We start from the raw sequence: 11,835 nt of genomic DNA on the forward strand, positions 1-11,835 counted from the left end.
CAGACTTTGTCCAATCAGTCGTCTTCCCCAAATCATATTAATAATAAGCTCCACGGTCGTGCTGTGTATGCCCCCCCCCCCCCCCGACTGAAATGTCATTTCTAAACAAAGTTAGTACAAGTTACAATCGCTGTGCAGGATTTTTGGTTTCTTCCTCATTATTAAAATACCAAATTCAGAGGAGTGTAATTATGATGAACGGGTTTCACGTTACTGACCCACAAACGCACACAAGCATCGGCTCGGTGTCTGTTCCCTTCAGTAAGAGACGTTCACACGAACACAGGCTGTGTCTAATCACTGTCACGAGTCAGAGATGTGCCGAGCGCTCCGACACTGAACCGAATTGAGATTTTTTTTTTTTTAAAGAAGGAAAAGGTAATTTTATCTCAGTGCTGTTTTTGGTCCCTCCCCGCCGAGATGTTGCTAGGCAACCAGATAAACACCTTGTCTGTTAGGAGATATGTGTTACGCTCACAACTCGGCAGCATCAAAGTATCCTCGACCGTCCAGATGGATGTAGAGGATAACAATGCTGCCTTTTTTCCTGTTTTTAATCTGATCTCAATATAAATGTAATGCGCCAGGAAATAGTCACATGACCTGTTCACACTGGACTAAAATCATCTGCTGAGCTCATGTAATTCAGATTTTACCTGTGCAGAAGAGGCACACAAACAAATAAGATAACCAAAGTGTGTGTTTCATTACGATTTACTGGACAAACATTACAATTATCTCCAGATGCAGCTGCACGTAGAGCGCTGCTTTACTTCCCAAGTGCTCCCAACAACCGGTCGATAAGCTAGATGAGGATTTGCACCCAAAATGCAATCTAAGCTTTCATCAATACTCTCAACTCAAGTTCCCATAATTCTTGACCCAGAAAAGATAATAAAAATAAGCCTTGCAGGGAAGTAAACAGCAATATCACAAAAGGATTGAGATGCTGATTCACATTTTGGAGTTTGGAAAAATATGATGGGTTGTTTGCGAAAATGTTTTTTTAGTTTACAAATTACAGACATGGCAGATTCGATTGCAGGCCACCTCTGCAATTAATAATAAATCACAGGAGGAAACACTCGTCCAGTGGGAATAGAGCTTAAGTTTAATTTCTTTAATCAGTAAACAACTAAAATGACAAATCAGGGAGTCTAAAAGTCCCATTCAGAGGCCTGTCCTGACGCTTGGCGTGATATTTCCTCTTTCCGTTTCGTTGGCATTGAGAAGGTTGATCTCTCTCCCAGAAGAGGAAACCCTGAGCTGCTTCTTAAAGAAAACATATTTTCTCAACCAGCGTGTTACTCTGAGACCACCAGTCTTGTTTAGTCCGGTTGAACCGAACCCTGGAGCGTTTACCCCCTTTGGTGCGGTTAGTTTGGGTCGTGTGAGCGCCGGACTCTGGTGCGGACCGAACAACCGCTCTCTGGTCCGCCTCGAAGGGGGGGTCTCGGACCGCCGTCAAGTGAACTCTGGAGCGGTTCATTTCAGGTGGGAATGCCATTCGAACCAATCACCGGAAGCAGTCTGTGTAATTTCATTGGTTAAAAAACGTTTTCTCTTCCTGTTTTGGTGACTGGTGAACTAGTGTTGCGTTTGCTGCCAAAACTTTATGATGTTTGCATGTTTGCAGTTGTGGCCCACTTACCTCACTGGTCCACTTTTAACTATGAGATCCTACCACAAGTCAGAAGCAGCCATCAGCTGTGATGAGACCTCCTCGAAATGCGCGGTCCTCTAAAGTCTGCTGATAGGCGCTCCAGATCAACATGAACAGAACCTGTCGGTGCCCCGTGATGTACGATGTCCAGGTAGAAATTTGGAGGGGTTAGTTGTCTTTTTACCCGCCGACCAGTAATCGAAGGACTTTTCCCACCACATGACTTTTGTTTACATTTTCTGGACCTTTTTGTGAACGCAAACCAAACAATATATCATCCTGGCATTGGTTCGATTCAGGGACCGGACCTATATGTGCGAACCCACCCTGGGTCTTACAGGACAAACAGTGTCCAACAGTGTTGGTTTTTCCTGTCTGTGCTGTTTTTAGCTGTGCAGGGATTCACCGGGGAGTCCCGGTGAAGAAGATCCGTTTATCTTAGTAAAAAATACCTAGAGATGCTCTTTTTTCAAAACATTACTTTGGATTGTTGCATTTTTATGCCAAATGCTTCAGGTAATGAAAAATATAAAGTGAACTATAAAGGATGCCTCAGTTTTTCATGTTTACAATACTATCATGTCACATCTGTAGGAGAAAACGGAACAACGGAGCAACACTTCATATTATAGATGACAGTCTTTACTAAAATGTTGTTGTCCTTTGAAGACAGACAATGTAAAATCAGCTGTCTAAAGTCAAGTGGCCAAGATTGGTACTTACAGTTCATGCTGTGTAGCAGGCGTGGTGGAGGCTTCACAGGTGGCCATGACCTCAACAAGGACTGGAAGAAAGAAACATCTTGTAACAAATCTAAAAATGCCTTTCATATCTCACACAGCGCTGTCGGTAGCAGTACACAAATCAAAATCGCAGTGTGGGGAATTATATTTTCTTCTTTAAGATGCCAGTAATGAAAATCATTTCTAGTTTTAAAGTGTATTTGAACATGTTGGGGGGGGGGGGGTATTTTCAGGATCCTGTTGTATTCTCAGGATCATGTGAGGAACCGTTGATCAGTTATTGTCTCAGGTGTTGTGATTTGTCTTAACTTGAACGCGATCAGCTGTTGCAGCCTGCAGCTGAGCACAAAAATATTATCGTCTCATATTGATATTGCAGGATTGCACTGCAACTAGTCTAATCGTAAAATAGTCACATTAGATCAACTCGCGTGTATTATTTGGTGTAGTGTAATGTGTTCTTGACCCGACAGCCCTGCTCTCAGCTCCTTTCAGCTCAGTTCTCCCTGAGTCGATGTTTGACTGGAAAAAGAAACCAAAAAATCTCAAATAATAATGTGCTTCTGCTTCCTGTAAAGTGTTGTGAGGCGTTCTCTAACAGCAGCAACATCAAACATGACTCTGCAGCGAGGGAACAGGGATGAACTGATATGATGGAAATTGGCTTCTTGAAATCACTTTGTGTACTGCTGGTCTTGTCACTGAGTTACTTCTCCCCACTGAGTCCTCGCAGTGTCAGAAGCAGACTCCCAACAGCACTTTGGCTTTATTGTTGCTTTGTCCCTGCACTTATCCCACCAACACAAGTCCTTCCACAGTCTTTGTACTCAGTAATTAAAGTGATTCTGATTCAGAAACTGCACTTCCCCCATCCATCTCCTATAATTATTTTTGAAGCCTATTTTAAGTGCAGGGTTATTAATCATGTCATGGTTGAAGTACCCCTAGGTCCCTAAGCATGCTGGGAGATATTTCCTTTCATAAGCAGAAGGCTGCTGTTTGTATCGCGTCATCTCAAAAGCACTTCGCACAAAGTTAACCATCTGGCTTTTGTTGTCTCGACTGATGGAAGATCAAATCTTTACAACAAACTATTGTAAGACATTTGCATGAAAAGTTATGCTGTGGAGAAAATCTCAGCTGCTGTTTGTTCGGGGAATGTTTTTACCTTTTTTAAGACAACTTTACTTTTTCATCTGCGGCATCGTTCTGTCATCTCAACAATCCCTCTACTGTCGCTCCTTTTCATGGAGTGAAATCATTTCTTTTCCTCCTCCTCCTCCTCCTGCTGTAACTTTCTGCTGTCATTTGCAGCCCAACTTCAGGGTCAGAAAAGTGGGCGAGTGAGCAGAAAATCACTGGTTCAAACTTCCAGACCATCTGGGAAAGAATATGGGTGGGGGAATGAGTGAATAATGTTCTCTCCTCCTCGTCATCAAAATGTTCATCCAAGACATTTTCTTGACTTATTGACTCATAATTTCTCCCCCAAAACAGCTTTCCATTCTCGAGACACACTAAACAAACATGTCACGTGAAGACAGGCATTTTCAATCTTCTCCTCTCACTCTGGAAGGAAAGTGAACAGTTTCTTTAATTTTCTGTTGACCAACTACCTGAGTAATTGATCATTTTACAGGGTTTCTGCAGGTCTTGAAAAGTCTGAAAAAGCATTGGACTCATCAAAAAAAAAGGCCTTAGAATGTATTGAAAAGTCTTTTAATTTACAAAAGGCCTTAATATTTCCTGTTGCAGGCTGCAGGCTGTAATGTTAATCAAATGTTTTTGTATGTGATCGCAGGCTGCCAGGAGACGTTTTACACCTAATAAAGTAAAAGTATGATTTTTGTGACAGTGGACTGTGAGTTTCAGTCAAACACTGTCACTGCTGCAGCTACAGCAGCAGGAAGCTCATCAGCCCAAAATGGGCAAGTGTTCAAAACGAATTCATCATTTACCTCTGGTTAATCCAGCCATCCCTTTTCTGCCGTTTATTACATCATTAGGAACTATTGGTATGTAATGCTGGGAAGTACTGAAGAAAATGTGATAATGATAAATTATTCTGGTTCGTATCGTCCCTGCTGGTTTCCATCATACTTTCATACTTTGGCCGGTATTGGAAAGGTCATAAAAGGTCTTAAATGTAACTCTGTGAACCCTGCAGAAACACTGATTTCAGAACTCAACAGAATAGCTCCCAAACTGGAAAGAAATGTCATTCCTAACACACATGACTTCATTTACAAAATGCAGATTTTCATAGCTGTTTTGCAGATGGTAATGATAATAGCTTGAATGTGTTTCCGTGATGACTTTGGGCTACAGTCGACACGAGTAGAGCACCACACACTGCGTGGACGATGAGGAATGAAAACATAAAGGCTTTTAAAGAACTTAATAAAGTCTGCTGAAGTGACAGAAAGTACAAAATGAAAATGTGCCGAGAACAAAGAGTGAAGTTTGTTCTGTCATCAGCTTCATCTCAGTCTGTTTTCTTTCTATTTTTGCGGCTGTATTTTTTATCTCCTCAGAGCTCCCATTAAATCCTTCTGATCTATGCATCAAAAGCCTCCATTATTTGCACGATCTTTTTCTGACAATGTCGTCTTCTTCTTCTATTCTGATCTGTAAAATGAGAAAATGGAACCTTTCCTGCAGGGACATTGTGCTTCTGTGTCTCTTTTTGAACTGTATTGATTTGGAAGTGGTACACCTGTGGCTGAAAATTACATCAACTTGAGAGGAGAACCGCACGCACTCCATCATTTATGACATCTTGTTTTGGAGTGAAACCTCCTCCTGGTGTTTCCTCGAGTCTCTCAGTTTGATTTTCCTTCGACGAGGCCTCTCTGAGACGCCTTTCGTCTTCTGTGTCGGAGGATTTCGGATGTGCATGGGATGACAGATTTAATTGAAGCTGAGGTTTTGACAGTCTGCGGCTCTGACAGGCCACGTTGCCCTTCAGACAGATCGCGCCTCATCATCAGACCTCCTCCACTGCTTGTTCACTGTGGGAGGCTCGTCTCTAGCAGCTGACGTGCACTGATGGCCGGAGAGGGGATCAGTGACGCAAATCACAATACGTGGGCGGCGGTGTGGCGGCTCTTTTACTGGTTTACAAGAGGAAAACTTATAGGGTGATGTCTAACTGGTTGGTTTGGCAAATGTTTGCAATGCAGGCTTTTCTCTGGGAAGCATCCGGGACTGTCTCCCACACAGTGGGTGAGACACGAGTGGTTTTTGACCACTAGTAGTGCTATGGAGCTGTTTTTTTGACCACTAGTCCACTGATCTACAGGTTGCCTCCCTCTGTTTTGATGTGACGGACTCCAGCTGAGAGCTGATGGCACAGGTTTCCATCCAAATGTAGTGCAAATGTTAAACAACTTGAAAGAAAATCGGCTACTTTAGAAGTTGAGCGCATCGAGGTAAACAGCTGGTGGAGCTGATCCTCCAGCCGCTGCCGTTAAAGCGTCGCAGAAGAAGAGGACGCAGCGAGACGACGTCATTAAAAGAGCTCCAGTGGAGGCTCGGACGATGGGAAACCACGTGGGAAACATGATGGAAACATGACGTTTCTGCGAGGAAGGTTCCAGCCTCCTCATCGCTCCACACACATCTGATGCTTTCAGCTCTTCACTTTAAGTCACGTGCTTCATGTACGTCATCATTTATTCACTCAGTCTGTTTTTATTGCACTTTGTCGAATTTTGCTTTTATCGATACACCAAATTTTCCACCTCAGCCAAAAGCGTAAAAGTTTATTGCAATATTTCAATATATTGGGGTTTTTTTTTTTTAATTGTCTGCGTTTCCATCCAGCTCTTTTTATGCACAAATTGAAAATGCACATAAAAACAGGTGGATGGAGACGCACCTGGTAACGAATCGGTGCCGGGTATAACAGCTACTGCTCATGGTTGACTGGTGAATGTTGAGCTGTGGAGACCTGTGTGGTTGATGTTACGTAAAATAAAGAAGCGGTGTGGAAATAACCATCCAGCTGTTGTCCTGTCAGCTCTCTAAGCTGGCTAGCTATCCCGGGGGCCTCTGCCAGGTAGCGTACACGCTTCCAGCTTTACGAGTGAAAACCCGACTGCTTTCACTTCAGAAAACCAACAGTAAAAGAAAAAACATTTACAGAGCATGGACATGCTCAAGCTTAGTTACAGAAAGTCACATAAAGGTCAGTGCCACAGTGGGAATCCGCTCCTGTGTCCGCCCTGCTGAGGAGTCCTTGAGGAAGATACCGAATCCCCAGCAGCTCCTGGGAATGCTGCTGTGGGGGCGACCGTGACCTCTGACCTCCCGAGCGTCCTCCTCGGAGATCAGACGTGTTGTACAGACATAAATCGAGCGGACGCCGGGCCGTTATCGGCAGGGTTCAGTGTAAGCGGCCGTGTCAGCTACTTCGCCCGCTGACTGATCGTCTCATTATCATGAGGATCGTTCGACGAACTGAGGAGGAGTTGTCATTGATTAGGGAAGATGTTAGCCCGAAGCTCAGACACACAGGCTTGTCATGGGACGGTTCAGAGAGGAAGGATTAAAATCAGAGTCAGCCCTCATATTCATCACCAGCTGCTGACAGAGTGCGCTTCACCAAAGCAGTGACCTTCAGAACTGCTCCGGTGGAGCTTATGTAGCCCTGAAATTATCAGTCGATTAATTAAGTCAATCAACAGAAAATGTATCAGACAATTTTTAGAATTGATTAATCATCTAAAGCCCCATTCGGACAGGATTAACATCACAGGGGGACACAGAGGAATAAGATATCCGCTGGGCTCCTCTGCGATTTAACGCATCGTTACAGATGGCATTTTAACCATCGTGAAGTTACAGGAAGCGGTCGGTAACGGACCTTCAGCAGGACGAGAGAGAGGAGTTAAAATGTTGTGATAGTGAGGAAGAAGAGTGTTTTCTGCATCACTGATGGATTTTAAAACACATTGCTGTTGAAGCCTTTGTGAGCGTGAGGGACGCTCGCCTCCTCTTGTCACAGTGAAAAAACACTGAAAAGTGTTCACATCTATTTCATCATTTAACGTTATTAGAGAGCGAATTCTGCTGCTTGTTTTTATAATAGTGAACAAGTGAACAAGCGTTGAATGACGGCGCGTTAGAAAGACGTTTAGCTCAGGTTGTACGTAAAGCTTTTTGCTGGATATTCATTTATTCATCCATGCAGTTGGAATATAAAGAGAGACTGTTGGTCAGATTTTTACCGTGGTTGTACGAAGGTTTTTTAACCCCTTCTGCTCCGGTCTGGTTGGCTCTTTCAGTGTTTATTAAACTGAGTTTGTGCATTAGAGATGAAGATTGAGATTAGAAATGTACTACAGTGATGTTAGAAAGGCGGTACAAGGCATGCATTTCATCCCTCTGCATGTTTCGCCTTGTTCTGCTGCTGCAGCCTTTACGTTAGTCTGACGCCGTTCAGTTCAGACTTCAGGTCGGACCTCGTGAGATTGCCGTTGTGACTTTTGCGTAAAAGTGACCAGGATTCAGACGTGAGACCAACATGTTAAATTGCCATTAGACGAACATAAAGGGGTTAGAATGACAAAAGGTTATGACTTTAAGAGATAGATGAAGCTAGCAATGTTACGTATCCCGTGTCTGAAAAGCGCGTTTTACGTCGCTCCAAAATCTCCCACAGGTGTTCAGCTGGGTTCAGATCTGGTGGCTGTGAAGGCCTCAGTGAGCCCTCGTGCTCTGAAAGCATCTGCATTTGTTGTTTCTCAACTCATTTATTCGGATTTGTGCATTTAATTTGTCACCTGTCAGTTTTGACTCCATACAAACAAAAAGGTGAAACAAGTTCACCTCGTCGTCGTGTGAACGTCGCACAGATTTCAGCTTTAACACACCCAGAGGAGATAAAGGATGAATCCATCAGGGAGCTCTGTCACTGGGTAGAGTATTAATGCAGGACGGACAGGATGAATGCATGAGGGAGGAGTTTTATTGCACACTGTACTGCCTGCTACATTCTCATTCTCCAGATATGCTTGGCCGCTCTCCGGAGAGCTGTTGTTATCCATCAGCTGGAATAAGAGAGGCTGAGAAAAGGCTGCGTCACTCTGCTGCTCTTCACGCCCTCATTCATTTCTTTTATTCCCCCACAGCACCTGTCGCAATAACCAAACATTCCTCATAACACACCAGTTCTGCCTTTTCGTTTTTTCATACCAAACACATGCAGACATTTAACATGCAGAGACTTGTATTATTCTGCCCTGGTGTTGTTGTGCAGTGTGAGAGGTGTGGACACCGAGCAGTGGACGTGACTCTGTTGATCCATTTCTTGCTCTCTGCTGCCCTCTCCTGTGACAGGGACTCATGTGTTAATCAGAACCTGCTGGGAAATTAACAGAAGCCACCAGCACATTGCAGCTAAATCTTCCCCGAGGCGGATGAATCGTTTTGTTTGCCGGCTGCCGAGGCAGGTGTGGTTAAAGATTTGAACTGTTCAGACGATTGCTACCTGCACCGGCCATGGCGGCCTCGGTAATAGTAGCCAGTTTATTCGATTGATTCTGGTGTGTTCAGGGTATGGGCATTCGATTAGTTAATGGACAAGAAAGTCTTTATGATAACTGCAATTGCAACACTGTAAAACATTAAGGATTTCTTAAATCAGGCTTCAATACATCATATACTGTTCAGTTTAGTTCCAAACATTACTGTCTGTCGAGAGAGAGCCATAAGAACTGTATAGAAAAACTGCTTATCAGGAACCAACAGCCAACATCTTTTCAGACAGAAAATGATGCAAAAACTGGAGTGGCTCCACCACAGTGTTGAAATATCTTAACAACTGTTGCATGAATCCTACTGACTTTTCCTCTAGCAACACTAGCAGGTCAAAATTTTCATTTATCCTGTGAAATATCTCAACATATACTGGATGGATTGGCAAACCAATTGGTACAAACATTTATGGTTCCCAGAGGATTTATCCTAATAACTTTTTTCTCGAGTGTCCATGAGACGGACTTTTGTGGGCTTGGGTGAAATGTCTCAACTGATGAAGTTGCGTGCAGGTATTCACTCCCTGCTGGGGACGAATAGACCTTTTTCACAGCAGACATTTTGACTTGTCCTAGCAGGAAGAGCACAGGTGTAATTGATAACATTATATATGACTGCGTTCCATTTCGATGAGCTAGTTCCAGGCTGCTGATATTGTGCATGCTGTCTCAATGGCACTACCTTACTGGGACACTTAATGGAACTGAGCCATTGTTAATGAAATGTTTATCAGCTGTGCTTTTTCTGCTGTTACCAGTCAAAATATCCTCATTCTTCTTGCAGGAATATGACCTGATGATGGCGCTAGACGAAAAGTTAAGCGATCAACAAAGTTTTTACAATTCATCCTGAGGGGAACGTGAAAGTTTGAACCAAATTCCATGACAATCCATCCGATAGTTGTCAAAACATTTCACTCAAAAGCACACGTGAACCTCATTATGGTGCTAGAGGAAAATGCCAGGGGATTGCCAACGTTTTGTAGGATTCATCCTCTGGGAACCGTGAATGTCATGGCAATCCATCTTATTTTAGTCTGGACCGACATGACAGACCAACACTGACATCCCTCGAGCTACGGCGCTAGCATGGCTGACAAATGACTAGATGTCACTTTGGCCAAACAAACCTCCTGCCCAAAAAGTACAAAAATGGGGGGACTATTCCAAATATAACTTTATTGTAACAAGACCAAAAGTCTACAGCCTCGAGTTGCTCTGTGAGGCTGTAAAGAAAACCGAACTGTTAGATAGATAAACTAAAGTATTAGACAAATTGTCATTTTGAATTGATAGCAATAGATATCGAATAGATATGTCCAAGCTCATTTTCCAGAAACAAAGTGGACAGTTGGCAGATCTGATCATTTGTACTATTTAGTTTTAGTATTCTCCTGCACATACTCAGTAAATATACCCTTAAGTGTGTTTCAGCTGCTGTTGTACTGGACTGAACTGGTCAAAATCTCAGATTTGCCCGTTATTCATAAGTATATGTAGAGTCTAACGTCTTTCACTTTATCCAGGCATGTTTTCAGTGAGTCTCACCGAGACTCTCCTCATTTCTTGCCGTCTGCTGCCCTCTATTGAGACAAGACGCTCTGCAAAACTGCCTCACATGATTCATATTTTAATAAGAACACACAGGGAGGACAATTACCACAAGCCAGCAGCCAAATGCTGCTAAATCTTCCCTGAAGCTGATGAATGTGTCTGGTCTGCAGGCGCTGTGGTGCGTAGGAGGCGTGGTGAAGATTAGAGGCACAGGAAGGAGGAGGAGAGCTGCTGTATGAGTTTGGTTTTATGTTTTGGTCTTTTTGTTTTCACTTGGGAAGCTCAACCATTTTATTTATTTATTTTTTTTTTTTAAATATTCTTGAGATAACACACAACTACAGTAATTCCACCACATACAGTGTGTGTGAGGTATATCAGAGTGTAAGTGCATGTTTTAAATCCAACACATCAAATTTAAAGGACGCCACTCCTGCCACATTAAGACCATTTTATTTCAGTTTTTATTTTAAGCAGTTTTCCACACATTGATAACAGCTGCGTAAGTTTATTTTTCAGTTTTATATATCAGTAATTTGTTAGTAATGCTGAGGCAACAACACAATAATAATTAGTTTATAAACTAATTATACGTATGTACGTATGTGCTCTTTTCTTTCATTTTTACAGTTTTTGTTTGCGTTAAGCTCAGTTCAAAAGTCTCTGTACTGGCAACTCTAGTTTCATCTGAATGGAATTGGTGTGAGACAAATCGTGACGATAATTTACTGTGATGATCATATTGATGATAACTGTATTTGTGTAGCACCTTTCATGCAGAGATGCAGCCCAAAGTGCTTCACAAAAACAGAATTAAAAACAAAAAATGAACAAAAATAATTAGAATGATTATGAATAATAAGTGACTGAAATGTTTAATATAACTGTAAAACTTTAATAGGAATAGCACAGAATAAAAATAAAAACACCAATTCTGAGGAAATAACATTTATCACAAATCAAAAGCCAGATTAGAAAGATTTGTCTTCAATTTCTTTTGAAAATACCAAGTATGTTCTAAGATCCAGAGGGAGCGTATTCCATCATTATTCATCATAATAATAATAATAATAATAATAATAATAACAACAACAATAAAAAAAGAAATCTGTGATAATTCACAGCAGTGCAGGAACCAGCGTAACATTCATGTAGAGAGAGAAACAGTCAGGTGTGGAGGTCTGGGGGGGCCTTCGACCACTAAAGGGCCGCGTGGTGATCTCAAACAGGAAGTCATTGTTGACATTTTCATTTTCAACACCATGACGATCTGCCGCTGCTTATCTTAATCGAGGTGCCGCAATTCAATGGAACAGTTCCATCTGCTGATGAAGAT

At 42.4% G+C, this 11,835-nt stretch overlaps 1 protein-coding gene across 2 annotated transcripts in view; it reads left to right on the top strand.

The window, feature by feature from the left end:
• Window positions 1-11,835, top strand: part of mei4 (meiosis-specific, MEI4 homolog (S. cerevisiae)) — a 105,629-nt gene that overhangs the window by 88,411 nt on the left and 5,383 nt on the right. The window contains exon 4 of one of the 2 annotated variants that reach the window (XM_044170149.1): window positions 10,670-11,736. The exons of the other annotated variant lie outside the window; for it this stretch is intronic. Coding sequence (XP_044026084.1) covers window positions 10,670-10,738 — 69 coding nt within the window. The 3' untranslated portion in view covers window positions 10,739-11,736. Of the gene's footprint in view, window positions 1-10,669; window positions 11,737-11,835 lie in introns of those variants that run through there. 2 annotated transcript variants of the gene reach the window in all.

Source organism: Siniperca chuatsi, linkage group LG16 (assembly GCF_020085105.1).
Source record: "Siniperca chuatsi isolate FFG_IHB_CAS linkage group LG16, ASM2008510v1, whole genome shotgun sequence".
Classification (NCBI taxonomy): Eukaryota; Metazoa; Chordata; class Actinopteri; order Centrarchiformes; family Sinipercidae; genus Siniperca; species Siniperca chuatsi.